This window comes from Lycorma delicatula, chromosome 3 (genome assembly GCF_047948215.1).
Source record: "Lycorma delicatula isolate Av1 chromosome 3, ASM4794821v1, whole genome shotgun sequence".
NCBI lineage: Eukaryota > Metazoa > Arthropoda > Insecta > Hemiptera > Fulgoridae > Lycorma > Lycorma delicatula.
Window position 1 is genome coordinate 148,247,783 of NC_134457.1, and position 19,732 is coordinate 148,267,514.

At 29.3% G+C, this 19,732-nt stretch overlaps 1 protein-coding gene across 3 annotated transcripts in view; it reads right to left on the reverse strand.

Annotated features, from left to right (window-relative positions):
• Eb1 (microtubule-associated protein RP/EB family member 1) overlaps positions 1-19,732 on the reverse strand; it is a 67,013-nt gene that overhangs the window by 16,205 nt on the left and 31,076 nt on the right. For all 3 annotated transcript variants that reach the window (XM_075360783.1, XM_075360785.1, XM_075360784.1), the window contains exons 5-6: positions 9,412-9,515; positions 8,403-8,552 (exon numbers count right to left, since the gene is read on the reverse strand). In XM_075360783.1, the coding sequence (XP_075216898.1) occupies positions 8,403-8,552; positions 9,412-9,515 (254 nt within the window). The remainder of the gene's footprint in view (positions 1-8,402; positions 8,553-9,411; positions 9,516-19,732) is intronic.

Genomic DNA, 19,732 nt, shown 5'->3' on the forward strand with positions numbered 1-19,732 from the left:
CAAAATGATATTATTATTAAAAGTTGAGTAGTGTCTAACTTTTTCTACATCATCACCAAAGATCGAGGCATTTGTCATATTGTGGCACCAGCCTTCCGATGCCCTCTTCAAAGAAGTTTGCGACCAGTAGGGTAAAGACGCCTTGTCAGCTTCCTAAAGTTCTTTATTGGTGGCAAAGTGTTGTCTACACAACCATAACTTCAATTTTCAAAAGAGGTGAAAATCGCTACATGCTAGGTCTGGACTATATGGTGGATGGTTGAAAATTTCCTACTTGAATTGTTTGAGGTCTTGCATCATGTTGACACAATGTGGTCATGGATCAAAACCGCACTGGATGAGAGCATGCCTTTTCATTTGTTCTGGATCGCTCTGTGGAGGTGATGAAAGATTCACAATAAACTTCCTTTGTTATTGCTGTCCTCAGCTCCATAAAATCCACCAACAAGACACCCTTATGGTCCCAAAAAACTGTAGCCATTGTTTTCCTGTTGCTCAGTGTCTGTTAGAACTTTTTTGGAGAAGTGTGCATCTACTGCTTAGACTGTTCTTTGGTTTCTGAATTGTCATACTGGATCCAAGTTTCATTGCCACTAACGATAGACTAAAATCTCTTCACCTAATTATTCTAATGTGTGAGAAACATTAAGGTTGATGCTATTCACTGTGTTTTGTGATCACTCAACATTTTTGAGACACAACATGCACACAGTTCCCAATATCCAAGGTCTTTAGTCACAATTGTGAATAGAGAAGGCTTTGAAATTTCTAGGATTTCTACAGAAAGTTCACTTATTATAAACCTCTGTTAGTCACAGACAAAATCATCAACACACTCATCCAAGCATACAGTAGTGACATACTTGCGTCCTTGCCCACATTCATCATGGATATCTGTTCGCCCTACACCATTCCTGTAAAGTTTTCACCATACATTAGACTCATTTTGCGATGGATTTCAGTATTGTTACATCCTTCTGCTTGCAGAAAACCTATCACATTTTGCAGGAGCATCGATTGTAGTAGCCATGTTTAATTGCCTGTAGCTCAGCTCAGACTGATGCAATGGAACAAACAATGGCAACAAGTTGTGATGGGGGGGCAGTGTAATCACATGATGTGCAGACCTGTCTCCCGCCTATCTCTTGTTTACTTAGATACACAATTGGAGGTTGAAAAAGCAGCCCTCTTATATTATACCCAACATGTTGCAAAAATTCAGAGTTAGGATGTTTAATGAGCCTGAAGATTAAGTTTTTGAACAATCACCTTGATTTTTTCCTAGGCAATTTGGGTGATGTCAGTGAAGAGCAAGGTCGACACTTTCATCAAGAGCCTGAAGGTAAATTTTTTGAACAGTCACCTTGATTTTTTCCCAATTTTGGAGATGTCAGTCAAGAGCAAGGTGAACACTTTCATGAGGATATCAAAGTGATAGACAGACGGTATCAGGGCCGTTGGAATACCAATATGATGGGAAACTACTGTTGATCACTTCACCAAGAAGTTCAGCAAGTGACGTATACAAGATAAAGTTATAGCAGACATTTTAAGGAGAAGAGGAAAAGTAAATACAAACCAATGGACACATAAAGCTTATGTAATGAAGTATTTTCATGTTTATACTTAAATATAAGCTTTTATTCATATTATAACATTAATTTTTTACTTATCCTATGTTACCCAATTTCCTAGCTTATAAGTCATACTGTGATGAAACAGTGGGTGTTTGAAAAAACTGAAGTCAGATACAGATTAAGCACCAAATAAAACACACAAATCAGCTATTAACAAGTAAAATGTTTTCACAAAGTTTTTTTGTTGGCCTCTGTTATTAATTAAAAGTTTTTGAAGTACCTCTATCAAGTTTCTCTGCAATTTAACCTAATATTTTATGCTATCTAATAAAATAAATGAAAAGAATGATAATTTATAGTTGTGTCAAACCTATGAAAATTTGTACTATTTTAACAGGAACTAGTTATAGATGAATTTCAATTAACATACAACTCTTAATGCAATTTTAAAAGAACAACCATCTTTTTAATCTGTATTCAATTACTTTGAAAGTCAGGATAATAACTGCTAAAATTGTAGGTTGTCACAAAATGTAAGACACACCCAGAATTGGAATAACACTAAGAGCAATAAAATTCCATCTTAGGTCATCCAGGGAAAGCAAAAGTGATGTAGTCACACATTCATCACTGAGCAAAATAGTTATCATGACAATCATATTAATAGAATTTTTCACTATTACACAACATTACCAGTAACATTTTGTTGATTTTATTTTCCAGGCTTTTCCATTGTTTTTTACTTAATTACAAAATAAAAATACACCCATGAACAAAATAAAGATATAATTGTTTTTATATTATATTTTTAAAGGAAGATATGAAGCTTGGCTATTAAAGTATAATAACTGAACTTCTTTCCATATTATCCTATATTTCAATTTTCTGTAAGTGGAAACACATGATCATTTCAGTTGATTCCTAGACACAATCAACATATGCTGTCTTTTCCTTTACCACTCTCAACAGAAAACCAGTTCCTTTCAGGGAACTTTGTTTATAAGTAGAAAATGATCACAGCATATCAATAACAAAAAAATGGTAAAGAAGAGTCACAGTAAACCCAAAGCAGTAAGTGTAATTTTAATTACTGTTGATAAGTTTAATTTAGAAGAATATTTTCTGTAAAAATCATTTTTTAAGTATTTATAAATACCTGAAAGTGAATTTCATTTAAACAGAACAAAACTAGTTTACAAAGAAAATCTGATATGCTTAACACAAAATAAGCAACTTTTTCAAAAATTTAAGAATATGAAATTTTGTTTGTCAATTTTAAAGGCCAAATGAATTGTGTGCAGTTTTCTATATAGGACAAATTATTCACATTTAAATTATAATTTTAATTTATAAATGGTGTTTACATGTTTACTAGTCATGTAACACACATGACTGATCCTTGACTTTCATGTGACTTGGGTTGAAATCATATGTTTCACATGAGTATTTCAAGGATGTAGTTTTGACTAAATAGTTTTGTTATTACATTAACTTAGCAAATAAGAATTATATATTCTTAAGTAAATTTAGCTTTTAAATCTGTTTCTTTCTAATTTTTTTAAAATTTCATTGAAAACAAGTTTTTTTACCCTTTCGTCTTTTTCTACAATAGTTTTTAATATGAGGAGAGTTTGATACCACGATACAAGTCAAGAGATTGCACTTGTACTACATTGTTGAGATCATTCTATTCCATTAAGAGCTCACATCAAGTTTCTGTTACATTCATAATTCTTCTGTTGAGAAAAATGGATGAAACAGAATTTTACATGATGACAAACAAACTTTTTGAAAAGCAAAACTGCACAGTAAAGTCAAGCTGAAATACTACGGTGAGCCGTAGCTAGAACAAATTACATGTGGTTTGTTTATTTTAAGAGTATTTATACAGTATATTGCAACACAAACAACGTTGATGAACAATGGCTTGCTGAGGTTACAGGGATTTGAAAAAATCCACAAAGTGAAAGATAGCAGATTAAAAGTGCATGAAATTGTTAAGACAATAGGCATCTCAAATGAATAGGGGTGCTGTTTGCTCACAATTTATCAAAACCAAAATTGTGAAGATTTTTTTATATTTCATTGACAGTTTATGAAATTTTGATAAGTCAGTATCAACCTGAAACCAAAAACAGACAGGATTACAGTCTGGGAACTTGCTCCAAAGAATATGAAAACCAATCAATCAGCAGGATAGATTACTGACACTGTCTTTTGGGATGCTCATGCATAATTTCCACTGACCTGCATTTCTTACTTTCCCCCCATAAATTATAACTTAGGCCTTAAACTATGTTTATTTACTTTTTGTTTAGATTATAATAAAATGTATTAAACATTGTTCAACCATAACAAAAAGCTACTGCAATTTCTGGAATATTTGAATAAAAACTATTTTAAAAATGTTCAATAATTTATTATTGAAATAGTTTTAATCATATTTCAATAATAAATTTTTGATGAACAGGCTGGATGAGTGTTAAGGTCTTGGCCTTTACTTCATCCAGTGTGATGACCCTTCTAGAGTGAATTCTATTATAATTTTTAAATAATAGATATTATTTCATATAATTTTTAATTTACAGAGTATTCAATGAAGTAGAAATAAAAACGCATTAGTTGAAAAGTAACATAATAAACTGAAGAGTAGTGTATGATTACATTTTGTTTCATGCAGTTAAAAAATATTCAATGAAGCAGTTAAATTTTTTATACACAATTAAAATAATTCAAATGTACTTGAATAGATGAATGAAATATTATTTTTATAAACTTAACACTTGACAAGAAAGAAATAAAGCATCATACAGAAACATTTATTACAAAATGTTTTTCCTATGGGGCGCAGTTAAAAAATAAGGGTTGATCAGTAACATACCAAGAACAATTGAAAAAATGAAAATTTATTGATTTCATATATTAACATATTTACTATATTTTTCTACATGATCACAATTTTGTTCCAAACACTTTTGATATCATGAAACAAGCTTCTTCAAACCCACTGCATAAAATCCGCCACCTGGGATTATAGCCATTTTTGAAAAAAAATTTTCAACTCTTCACTTTCCTGAAATCGTTGAAATGCAAGCCAGTTTTTGAATTCAGGAAGAGAGTCGTTGGTTGTGAGATCAGAACTGTAAGATAATAAAAAAGTTCCCATTCAAATTTTTGAATTGTGTGTATGCAGCCATGTGTGGATGTGCGTTTTTGAAAATAAAAACAAATTCCTGATCTCAGTTTCTCATTCATCGGTTCTGAGTGGCAAGATGCAGTTTAGAAAGTGTTTCACAACACTTGTGATGTGATGAGGTTCCATGAAATTAATGAAAAGAGCATACCCCCCCCCCCCTTTTTGATCCCAGAATGCAGTTGCCATGACTTTTCTTCGATACTGGGTTCGTTTGGATTTTTTTCAAAATAGTGAAACAGAATGATGCCACTGCATGGATTGTTGTTTTGTGTCAGCATTGAGACGAACATTCATGTTTCATCAGTGATATACATCACTGATATCCATGTCATACGATATGGGAAAAGAATTGTCTCCCTTGTGGTTGTAGCGGTCAAGAAAAACTATGTTCACTGTAATATTTGTGAGTACTTGTCAATATTTTTGGCATCCATCAAGCACACAATTTATGATAGCATAGAGTATCAGTCATAATTCTCAACAAAGTTATCTGAACTTCTGGAAATTCTAGAGAAAGACTGCTAATCGTAAAGTGATGATTTTCTCGCACTTTTGCATTTACATGCTTAATGAGATTGTCAGTCCAGATACTAGGCCTGCCACTTCTCTGTTCATTGTAAAAGGCCTTCCTTCGTTCAGTCAATCATTGCGGTAGGTCCAATGTTTCACAGAACTGATGATGAAAATCAGAAGTATTATGTTACGTATTTAGAAATCTGAGAAAATTATTGATCAAATTTCTCAAACAATGGGATTTGTTATTAGCACACACTCATTTTTAATGCAGTCTTGCAAGAGCAAACAATGAACTAACAGATAACTTAATATTACCATGCATGCCCAAACCAATCAGTGTTGTCAAATACTATTTATAACACATTGGCCCTTACTTTTGAACCGCACCTTGTGAACGTCATATTTTTAATTGTTATTACTTATAGGTGTTTAAAATCAAAGAAACTTCTGGAGCATGAGAACACACAAGTGGCAAATAATTACGGTACAATAAATCTACTATGTAATTTTATGCAGGGTTTCTATATATTGCATATCTAGTTACAATAAATTTTTACAAAAGTATTATGTGATTATCTAAAACTTGAAGAAGAAAAAGTAGAGACTTATACTCTAAAACTGCATGGCTGTGAACGTGTTTTAACAGTATTGTGGCTATTCTTTATAAAGCTAATAGTTGAAAATTTTGTCAATATCTGTCTAGAGCAACAAAAAAAACATGAATATTTATTTTAAAATTATTTCAGAAAATTCATTATGTGATAATCATTACTTCATAAAACATAATTCACTACTGATGAGATTAATATATTTCATTTAAATAACCACCAAAACAATAAAAGTAAATCATTTTATTATACGAACATTTGGATTTTTTGCTGTTAATTATTAATGACATATCACATCTTAATTTGACATACGTACAATTTTCATTTAGACTGAAGTGCATTATACATAACAATTAATAATAAATGTTCAAAAATGAGCCTGCCATTTTCAATATATTTCTTGACATTTTTCTGTTGCTCTTTTTAGTTCTTCAGGGCTGTCCTTAGTTGCTCAGCCACATCCATAATGCAGATAATTCCTACCGAGAATATATTTTTGCTTTGTGTATATCTTTCATCAATCACCAGATACGTGATCTTGGTGGCCAGGAATATGTACTCCACGACCGATCCATTTCTCAGGGAAATGATTTAAGCGATTGGAAACTGCACAAGAGAAGTGGAGAGGCATGCCATCATGCTGGAGTATACTTTGCGTTTCAGCGCTAGAAAAACACCTTCAAGCATCTGTGGTAATTCTTCTTGAAGAAAGTGCAAATACAATTCAGCATTTAAGTGGCCAGGTAATATATATGGTTCAAACAGCCAATTGTGAAGAAGGCTGCATTTATGCTACATCAATGTTGAAAATTGCCTACCACCTTTTCACAAGGATTTACTTCTGCCCATGTATGCTCATTGCAAATTGTTTACACTCAATCTTGAGTAAAATTTGCCTCATCTGTAAACAAAACAAGAGTTGTAGAGTTGCCAATTTGTATTCCAGTTACAGAACTCCAAGCAATGTGGACCATCTCCTGACTGTAGATGTTGAACTAGCTGTTTGTGATAAGGATAATAACAGTTGTTTGTGTCCTCCAAACCATCAAATGTGAAACTCTGATCCATTTAGAAAGATATTCTGTTTAGAAAGATACTGACACTTGAACTGTGCTGAACTGCATCGATAATAATTTCATCAATAACAGCATTGTGTTGGAATGTTGCTGGTACAAATATTAAGTAGTGAACCTGTTTCCCAAAGATTGTGAAGACACTTCACAATCAGCGCAACACGTGCTAATTGTTTTGGAATCTGGAATCTTGCGATTCAGATAATATATTTCATACTCTACTGCAGCAGCTGTAGCATTACTATTACACACACCCAAAATGAATAACATAGAGTATTCATCTGTTAAGTAAATATGGCATTACTTCAACGGCAAACCAATCACGTTCAAACTAAAATTCACAGAAATCCTTCGGTAATGACAGCAGAGTTCATGTAAACAGTATATTATAGTATTGCGCCTTGTTGATTTTATTGCCAACTTTGAAATAATTTGTCATTAATAAAAAAATTATTACCGAAGTAATTTTTTAATTTTTTCTTTGTTTTATTCCACCTATCTTACCATTCTGTTCAGAATTAAATTCTCTAAAGTTGTGTTTAAAAAATGTTATGTGTTTATTACCTATTTAACAAAATTCCTGTAAGTCAAACATAAAAAAAAGGGTTGTTTGTTATCCTATTATATTGGTTTTCATCCCAGATATGGTACTGGGACTTATTTTATTCAATATTTCAGGTCAAAGACCACAAGTAATCACTAATTTTACCCCTTAATTAATCCTAAAAATTCTAGTATGACCTCATTTCACCAAAGTAGCTGAAATCAGAGCGAAACTTTTCACTAGCCGTAATCTCGCTACCATAGTGTTTTAGGACATATGTTTATATAAACTTTTTCCATTATTCTCACTAGTAGAATAGGTTATAAAAGTCACAGGAGAATTTCGAGATACAACCTGTATAACATTTTCCCAATCAAATCTTGTCAATTCTAATTATTATATTCAAAATTTGTTATTGTTTGGATATAAGTGTGTCTGCAATTAAATGTCCAGTTAATTTTAACAGCTCAATTTTTTTTTTTTAATATATGCAACACAGTGTTATTTAAATTGTAGTGAGATGCATTATTTGTTTTAACATTATTTTAATTTGTTTTGTGTTAATTATTATGTAAACTTTAACAGAATTTAAAGGTTTACAAACCATTCTTTTACTGAAGTAAAGCAATTCTTTTTCAGCATTATTTATAAATTTATAGCTTATATTTTCAGTGTATATATATTAAAAAAAAAAAAAATCTCGGAAGTTGAGTACGCTTATTTTAAAATGTTTATATGCTGATGTACTATTCTAAATTATGATGTATGCATCTGTATGTGTAATGTATATAAAACTACACATAGTTTAGAAAAATGCATTATATTAAGTTCGTAATTTACTCACATATTTTATAGGCAATACTTATAATAATCCTTTGATTTACTAACCTCAGTGGCATATAAAATTTCCAATATCTTCTGGAGGACTGGATTTTCCGCTTCTTGTTCTTGACAGAGTACTTCTATGTCACGTAATTTCCCGAAATAAAAATCTCGTTCTTTTTCAAGGCCATCAATAGTTAGTTTCATATCCATCATCTATAAGAAGAACAGTGAAAAGAGGTGATAAAACATATATGGACATTTAAGAATCACTGAAGTAGAATGTTTGAAAGTATACCCAACTGATTAACTAATGAACCCCAGCTCCCAGTTTCCCAAATTAATGTTTTATTGCAATTAATACCATTTAGATTTAACAAGTCCAGTTAATCTAATAGGACTGTCAGTACTTTATTTAAACATATAGTTTATTGTCTCTGAATTTAAGTTTGTTATTTGGTTTTGAAAAGATTTTAATAACTGACATAACTCTAACATTCTTCAGACAAGTATTAAAATCCTTATTAAAAACGTTATTCTGAAATTAAGAATAACTTATATCAACATGCCATAAAATATTCTATACCAAAATAAATTTATCACAAAAATCATCAGTTTTAATATCACCTCTGACAAGACAGTTATTATTATGAAAATTAAATGTAACTTATTCAAAAGTATTATTAAGCACTTATCTTATAATACATATTTCATTTTATTTTTAGGCATTTAGGGAAACTAAGAATTTTATTTTTTGAAAATTCTAATTTAATATGAAGTTTTCACATATTTTTATTATTTTCTCAACCATCTTAATACCATAACCTTTAATATGAATGAATGGTTTAATGTTACAAGTGATCCTCTATTTTCTCATAAACACTATAATGCCAAACGAAGTAAACTTAAAATATCTAATGATAAGGTCTTTATCAAATTCTTTGTTGAACATTATACAGAATGTTACAAGAGAATTTTTGATCAGATACATAAAATTTATTTACACTACACCAAATGAAATACTAATTCTAGTTAGGAAGAAAAAGTAAAAAAAAATTATGTATAATGATAATACCTGACTATTCAATTCTTCTATTCTACTGGCATCTCCTCTTGGGTTCATTGATCCAACATTACGAGAGGGCATACCGGTACCCCGTGATCCTGGTACTTTCTGAACTGTAAAATAATAATATAATATTATATTCCAATTATATAGTTAATTTCAAGGTAAAATAAAGGAAAAAATAGTAGTAACAGTGACAGACTAATTATTATTACAATTTTGTTATTTTGTACATCAAATCAGTCATTTTTGTCCAGTTATCAGCAGTACTTATATTTAATCAGAATTACTCGTTAACATAATTCTGTAATTGCATCTCAAAATATCAATTTTGTGCTTTTACAATATATTGTGAATAGAATAAGATACCAAATTTAACTGAAAAATGCTGTTAACAAAAGCCTCTTAACTCTTCAATTTCAAACTACTATTAACGAATCAATTTTATAGGCTCAGAGGTACTTAAAAACTCCCATGGATAGATTGATTAGTCATCATCTTAATATAAAAAAAGGAATGTTTATCTGATGATATAATTAGATAAGTGTATAATTTTTTTATAATTGATGAGCCATTGTATAGTGTAATAATAGAAAACTGAAGAAAAAAAACATGTAAAAAAGTTTTTGGAAAATACTTAAAATTAAAAAAAGTTTGGGAGCCAAAAGACTAATACACTAATCATCCAAAAACTACTTGACAGATTTTAATTAAATGATAAGAATAAGGTGTAGTTTTTATTTATTCCTCTCTTTTTACTAAAGATAAAAATTTCATTAATGCAAAGTTTAAAGTAGTAAAGATTAAATTGGAAACTGACACCGTGTAATAGAGTATATTACATAGAATTAACTTTGTCTATATGTCTTTTATTATACAAATTGATGTTAAATACTAATGTTCATAAGCAAAATTAGTTTTAATCACAACTGTGTTGATTATCACAGTTTTTGTCCCATAAAAATTTCCAAGTCATTATTGAAAAATCAAGTAATCTAAATAATGTACTTCCTAATAAAATATGAATTGATTTTTAAGTTAACACATAAGGTTAAATATGACAAACAGCATGCAGTATCATCAAAAGGAATGATACAGCCATACTTTCTTAAATTATGATTTCCAAGTAGTTACTGAGACTTCAGAACGCCACTGAATGAAGATTCTAACATACCTCAGAGATGATATGAACAACTTATGCGGGTAACATCATATGATTTCAGTACAACAAAGCTATAACTTGTAAAGTGAGAAGGGTCGTTCAATAAGTCCTTAGAAAAAGATAGAAAAACAAATTATTCTGTGTAGATATTTTTTTATTTTTCAACATAATTTTCTTTTAACTCCACCTTTCCAAGCCTTTCTCTAACTTTTTTTTTTGAGCCGTCCAAAAAGTAGGATTTTGGAAGATCCTCAAAATAAGCACCTGTTGTGGCGATGATGACCTTCCTCCTCATTCGATGTGAACTACTGCCTGCCGACCCAATTTTTTAAGTTTGAAAAAAAAATCACTGAGGGCCAAATCCAGTGAATACAGTGGATGTTGTAATAATTCCAACTTTAATACCATAATTCTGGGCATCAAAACTGCACAGGTGTACATCTGTGCATTGTCTTGATGGAAGAGGATCTTTTTCTTTTTCAAATGCGGACTTTTTCTTGATTTCATCGCTCAACCAATGCGATAACAATGCATAATACTCTCCAGTTATTGTTTGTTCTTTTTCCAAGTAGTGTAGATGATACCGCATGCATCCCAAAAAACTGTGGCCATCACCTTGCCAGCCGATTTCACAGTCTTCGCCTTCAAAAACCCGCTGTTTTGACTGTTCATTTGTCTATGGAGTGTAGTAGTGTATCCACATTTCATCCATAGTTATGTATAGATGCAGAAACTCGACAGGATTGCGACAGAAAAGTGCCAAAACAGCCTCAGAGTCAACTACGCGTTTGCGTTTATTCTCCACAGAAAGGAAATTCAGCACCCATGTTGCTGAAATTTTTTCACACCCAATTTTTCATGGAAAATTGAAAACACTGTACATTGCAATAAGCCTGTGGCCTCAACTATTTTACGCACTGATTCATCGATCACTCAAAACCATATTGTGAATTTTGTCAATCATTTCAGGGGTGGTTACTTCCACTGGACATTCCAAACAATGTTCATCATTTGTGGATACACGGCCACGTTTAAACTCATTTACCAAATTGTAAACAGTTGCAAACACAGGGGCAAATGTGCCAACTTCATCCAACTCAGATTTGATCTCTTTCAGTGTTAAGCCTTTTAAATGTAAATATTTAATCACTCATTCTAAACTCAATTTTTTTCATTTTTCTAAACAGACAATAGCTTGTTGCTTCAATCAACTATGACAATGAAACCATGTGATAGATACAGCTGAAACTTTAACTGCACTCTAGCAACAAATGATGATTACTAAAAGAAACCACTTCCTATACCACGAGCACCATCTTTTGGATTTTCTAAGGACTTATTAACGAACCTCATAAGATTGCTTTTATGAGCACGTCATCACTATCTTCTCATATATAATTTCTTTTAAGAGGCATTTTAAGGGAGCTGTTCTCTCACCAATCTCATGTTGAATTATTTATAATTGAACTAATAGCTAGGATTTGTGAAAAAATAGTTATTTCAGCTGAGAAGTTGCTGCAAGTTACATTGAATGTGAATTCAATCATGGATGAAAACATAAATTCTGCTGTCCAGAAGCAGAATTTGTGTATTTGTCCATAATAAAATTAAAAATTTTTAAAATGGTAAAAATTGTGAATTAAAAATCCACAAATTATAATGTAATTATAGAATAAAATACCAACTGATGATGTGGGATTACTATGAATCAATTCTTGCATTAATATGGTAAGTTTATCAATTTACTCTACTTTGGTGGTTTATATTATATTTAATATTAAATTTTATTAGCACAGTGGTCAATGCGTAATTAATTATTTGAATTTTCAAATTATATATTAAATTTTGCTAATATAAACCACCTAGCAGAAAATATTAAGTTAAGACATATCTTACAGTGTAATTTTATAATGAAAGCACTTTCACAGCATCCCACATCCTGAGTCATGATTGAAATATTTTATTAAACTACATATAAAACAATGAAAATTGATATTAATTTATTGTAAGAGTGCTGCTATCTGTTGCAGTTTTATGAAACTGTCTGCCGCCTGTAACACTATCTGGTTTATCAAACTGAAATTTTGTTTGTAATTACAATATTCATTTTTAATTGCTGTATGTTTTATGATGCTTATTTCATTATTTAACTTTTCTTTGTTATTATAAGTGTATTTGATTGCTCTATTAATCATATTTATATAAGTGTTAATGTTATGAGAGCAAGAAGGGTGACTTGATTTTTATATTATTAAATACAAGTTTTCTACATACTGATGATTCAATTTGATTATCCTTGATTAATTCGATATTGACATCTAATAATTTAACATCTATTTCAAATATGAATTTTAAATTTTCATTATAAGAATTTAATCTTTTTAATATTAAATGTTCATTGATTATCACCAGGTAATACATAATCAGAATATCGTCAATTTACTGTCCCCATATTAAAACTTTATGATTGATGCCATGCACTAATTCTCAAATTCCTGTAAATATATTTCTGAAATAATTGCTGATGGTGGAAAGGTATGGTAGGTATGATATTTTTTGTGTATATTGTTATTAAATTCAAAATAATTTTGTTGATATATACAATAGTGATTATCTTAATAAATCTTGAATTTTCCTGGTTACTTTTTACAGTTTTCTATATTATATGTATTAGGTAAATTCATTTTTTTCCTAAGAATTTTATTTATTTTGGATACAATACATCATGACTGATTAAAGGTTGCATTGGAATGTTTAATTTATGAATTTTTGATAGTCCAGTTATTTTAGGGGCAAGGCAATCTGTTCAAAAGGGTATAATCTAGAATGGTATTTTAAATTATTATTATTATAATTAAAAATAATTATGAATTTTATTAAATTATTTTTTTACTTTTAGAAATGTGTGATCTATTAAAAGATTGTTTTTAATTTTTCTCTTAACTGATAAATCATTTGTTTATTGATAAATGGTTTAAAAATACAAAATTTACCATAAAATAATATAAATAATTGCCAGTAATATTAAAAAATTATGCAATGTAAAGATCAACGATAAAAGATCTACATTAATAAAAATTATGGGTTAAAATCCAGTCCAGTTGGGAATTTTTTACAACCTCAATAAATTTGATCTTTTTATAAATAAATTTTTGTCTATATTTATAATATTAATAAATTAAGTACTTACAAATTATATCCTTCCAATATAAATTGCTCATTGGAGAGAGCAGCTATAACTAATAATGCTGAGAAATGTAGTAATAGATCTTCATTAATGCATATTCAAATATCTGACAGCATATGAATTAGCTATTTATAAAATTCCTTCAAAAGGATTAGTTTATTTAATAAAATATAAATGTTAATAATATGGGAATATTAATCCAATGATGTCCCCATCTCTATATCTATGCCTAAACTATGATTAAATTACCTTTTGTCTTCAATAAACAGAAACCCATACAAGTTTAATATCAAACATTATGTACAAATATTGTTTTATAAATTTTATTATTTTATAAAAGCCACAAACTAATCGATTCTCTGCTATCTAACTGGGGTATAACTATTATAATAGATAAAAGTAAGGTGCTTTCAAAATTTTCACTGTTTTTTTAAATACTTGATTCCTCTATAAATATTATTATGGAAGAGCAGCTAAATTCCACAAAACTAACAAATCCAACAATGCAAAAATAAAACACATTCAAAATAGTTCAGCTACGATTTTGAACCCATAACAATAAATGAAATATTTACTGAAGACATAACACACAAATGCAAACATAAAATTAAAAAAAACAAAGTATAATTATTACTAAAACAAGCAACATTCAATCATTCCAAGCAATATATCTATTAACAGCTAACAAGAAAAATAAGATTTATATATATATATATAAAATTAATAAGATCATTCAAAATAATTTTTAATTTGACAAAAATGTTATCGCATATATATTCTTTAACGAATAAATATTATCAGAAAATACTGCTATGTGTATTAATTTTAGAATAAGATTAAATGAAATATATTTATTCATTAGTTTATTGACCATAATATGAAATTTAACTTATTTGCCTAACAATTTTTTTACAGTTATCTAGCCACAATTTTATTAGTTACACGTTTACAAAGTTTAACTGACTGATTATAGTGGTATAATTTTATAATTTGAACCATAAAGAGCATTTAAGTCTTTAATTAAAATGAGGTTAATATATGTATTTTTTCATGGTTTTTAAGGACGAATTTTGATTATTTTAAAAAGATGAGAAAATGATTTGTCAATTCCCTTACTCTAATTTATAGCATCATATTCCCCAATATTAAAATATGAAAAAAAAAAATTAAAATAAACTAATCAAATTTGCAGAAATATATTCTAATGTAGAGGGGTCGTTAGAGAGGCAAAACAAAACACCACTAATGTTACAAAAATGTTATTCTGGCTTCAGAAATCACGCATTATGAGATTTTAACACAATATAAGTAAAAACTAACAAAAAGCTTATTTAATAATACTAACATGGAGAACAGAATGGAATGATAGTATTGATCAAAGGAAAAATATTAGACAAAACATGATAATAAAATCAAAATAATATACTGGAACTAAACTAACATAGAAAATTAAAGTGAAGAAAAAATCGATACTTAAAGAAAAACTTCAAAAAAAAATCTATACTTATGTTTACGCTGTTGCGTAAAGTTGCGTTTATTCCATAGTATTCAAGGTTATGGTCGAGTCTTGTAGTTTACATGCTTGGTAAATTATTTTTGCATTTTTGTAAGGCTTATCTTATGTGTACTTTTAATATAGTTTGGTTTGTTGTTTTAATTATCAATTTCTCTCAGCTCCAGTTTGACTTACTGTTGCATCATCATATTGGTGTCAGCTTATTTCTATCACGCATTATTTATTGCTGTTTAGTCTTAATATAGTGTTTTTTATTCTCACAAATTTCAATATTATCATAGTTCCTAGAAGTCTATTTCTCTTTGTCTGCCCTGATGTCATTTCTTCAACTTGTATGTATTCAGAAATTATTTTATCAGTCTTACGTAATTCTTTAATGGTCTGCTTGCTTGTAAATTATTTTTGTTTTGTCTTTGTTCCCGAATTCCACGTTTTCTCTAATCGTTCTCATACTAACACTTAGACACTACTTTTGTTGTCAACACACACACACACACATACACTCTTCTGTCCATTGCTTTGTTTGCTTCCCCTACTTCTCACCATGCCACACTTTTAGCATTCTAGTCCAGGCTTTCACGTTGTGCGGATCCACAAGGCTGATCCTCCAGCCTTGGAGAATCAGCTTGCAATTGTCTCTCTCGTATAATGTTTAAGTACTTTCATCGCATTCATAATCTCATAAACGTTGTCTGTTGAAATATTTTCTAGTTCTACTCATCAGTGTTTCGTGATTTCACCGATCTCTATGTTTTGTTTTGCCTCGTTTCTTTGTTAAGTTAATCTTCAAATTCAGTATATTACGTTTCTGTTGAAAGTGTGTCGATCACTACAAACTGCCAATACTATCGACGCCAAATCTTCTCCAGATTTTTCAACTTCTAATCACAAATTGTTATCTCGATTTTTGATTCGCCATTGTAGACCACGCCAAGGATAAACTGTATGTATACGTGCACTTTAATTTCACGAGTTCATTTTTTACCAATATTCATGTTATTAATGTTCATGTGCAACATATTTTATGTGCTTACTTATTACAATTTGTTTTTATTGTAATTAACTCTATTATTTAATCTAACTTAATTTGTTAATCGCAGAGATTAATTCTTATCTAATTCATGTACTGAATTCATATTACGTTTCTTATGTTAATCTAAAAATTATATCTCCTGAAGTGAAGTCGTAATTGTAGACTTCTCTGTAATTATTATTGTAAATTGTTCTAGTAAAATTTATTGTTTTTGTATCCCATCCTGTAGTTTGAATAATAATGTATTTAGTTATTTAAACTGTTTTACCCACGTATTTTAATGCAATATTTTCAAATTGATTTTTTGAAACAAGTATATTTATGTTTTTTGTAGCTTATTATTAGAATCAATATGTTGTTTCAGCCGATATTATTTTGCATAAATTCTGCATAGTCTCGCAATTTCTTTTAATTTTTGTTTAAGTATATGATTGGTAAATAAGGTGTTTTATTTTGCTTTGTTTTTTCAGGTTTTGTTTAATTGTAGATTCTCAAACTATTATTTTGAAAAATGTTTATTTTCTGTATTTGTCATGTATTATTATAAGTTATGTTTATTTCATAATTTCATTTAATTTTTTAAGATTATGATTTAAAATAAGTTCAGTTGTTTTCTTTCTAATTAAAGTCCAATTTCTTTTGGCAAATACGAGCTATGTATCATCTTTATTTTTGTTAACTTTACCCAACAACTTACATGTACACATTTGTGTTTTACAACCAGTAAGATCGTGCATAAGACGTAACTACCGCAAGTATATTATGTGAAACAATTTGTTTTTTCTATTTGTTATACATTTAAATGTGAACTGCCTAAAGAATATTAATTGAAAAAATTTTCAAATGTGTTCTTTTGATTAAAATTTGAAATTAGAAGGAAATAATATCATTCCATCAATTGTTAAATTAATTTTTTCCAAATAAAGTTTGAAAAAATTAGCTATTTCTGACCATTAGTAGGGATGGGTTTCACAATTTCACCACCAGTTGGTACTTATGTATGGTCCTTATGTTCATCCATGTGCATTATTTCTTTATGCTCATGCACGTTATGCCCGATTCTAATATTATAATAAGTAAAAATAACATAAAACAGCATCATTTTTCATTCTGGTACACCTTTTGACAAAGGGCATTATATACAAACGATAAAACAAAATAAGAAATGAGTCTATATAAACAATGAAACGTTAAATATGACAACTGAACCAGATATACAAAAGATGCTTATCTCTTTTATAGCAAAGAAGGAGGATTAAAACCTGAAACTAATTGAAATTGACAAAAAAGGAATACCTATCTTTCTCAGATTAAAAACTAAAATTCACAAATGTCAAATTTATTAAAATTCACAAATCAGTTATTTTACTTCATTAATCAAATGAATGAATTTCAGACAATTTGATAAACACTGTTTGACAAAAAGCACGGATGTCAACCAAAGCACTACTCAAAAAATGAGGACACCGGACTTAGTGTTTTTTTTACAAAACTGCACTAACAAAATCTTATGATACCACTGCAGTATATTAGTAATTTACTCCGAACTAGAATGTTTTACTAAATTTTTAGGACTGATTTAATTAATGCTGAAAGACTAGAGAGAGAGAGAGATGTGTTGGTGTGGGGCAAACTGAAAAATTTTACTGCAATGCTCTTAACTCAATCTGGCATCCTGCCTTTAAAAAATCTTATATAATGTAGTGAAGAATTCTGTTTCAATATTATCAGTTACTAGTAATATGACTGTTAAGTTATTTACAAATATCATCTTCAACATCATAGACATTCTAATAACACCCTATAAGAAGTTACACGTGATCACAATATTTTTCGAGATTATAGGGTCTTCAGACTCAGTGCATGTTATTAAAAATTTATTTAAGAAGGACTTTAAAATTTATAGGTCTTTCTAGCGGTTCACACTCGGCTCCTCTTGGCTGCACTAGGCTCCATACAGTTCACACAGCTCCTTTCAGAAGCACTCGGCTCCTGTCGATTCAGTGTTTCCATACACACTATTATAAGCTGGCTCAGCACAACATTCACGTAGTCTTCTTCTATCAATCTTCATGGATTCAACATACAAACTTACAAAATATAATATATTCTTTAACATCTAATTATAAAGTGATAAATGTCTATATTTATTTACTGTTTGAACCACCAATAAATACAAAGAGTAATTACCCTAACCAAGGTGAATATTATTTCTACATATTTTTTGGTCCTCCAACCATGGATATATACATAATCTACATTTTTGAAGAATTCATCATTTAATCTACCAGAACTGTGGATAAAATCTATAATTTGAAGATTCATCATTCAAGAATCCTCTCAACAACGTGGTGCATATAAAGGGGATACACAGCATCTAAATCTACATCATTTATGTAAAATCTTGCTTAATTTATTATTACGTAAATTTACATTGTTTCATCATTTATGTAATATCACAAATTCATTTCACATTTAATTTACTTTGTTAGCATATTATAAGTTATTTAATGCAATTATAGAATTGGAACAATTAATAAGACAAAGAGGGGCAAGGTAAAGGCCTCTAAATGAGAATTTGCAACTTTACTGATAAATTTGATCCCTCACAAGATGATAGAATTGACTTACAAATTAAGTTAAGGAAACGTCTTGATTTGCAAGACAGATATAACAGGGTAAACTGTTCATCCTGTTTCGGATCCTGATCCTACAACTGAACTTGAAGTTAATAATGTGATTGATGGGGGTAATAATCAAAATCTTATATTATTTATTCGTGGGAATGCTATGTCTGGGGCTCCAATTATTATTGGTACCAGTCAGTTTCCAAATCCTCCAATTATGATTGGTATAACTATAAAAAAATTATAATAAATGCATGTGATGTTACAATGGTGTTGTAAATTTGATCATTTTTAATTATTTATTTATTATTTTATTTTTTTTTTAATAATTATTTTTATTTCAACATTTAATAAATGATACTAATAATAAAAAAAATCATTTAATAAAGAAATTAATTCAAATACAATAATTTAAACAAACACAAATACAACCAATCAATATATATATATATTTATACATATATATATCTGTATTTAGAAGTAATGTGTTAAGAGTGGCAGCATTTTTATAAGATATTTATTGACAAATATAATAATACTGATTTAACAAATTTACAAAAAAATACTTATTTGCATGCTTAGTTAAAAGATGAAGCATTAGCCATAATTAAAGATCTGCCAATAACTAACGAAAATAATATTATTGCTCTAGAATTATTAAAGGAACGATTTGACAAATATTTAATCGCATCTCATAATTCTAATTGATCTTAAGTTCAGAATCCATTAAAAGAGAATCTGTAGATACTTAGTCTTATCTTATTAATAAAATATCCTCATGTGACTTCACTTAAAGCAATGCAAC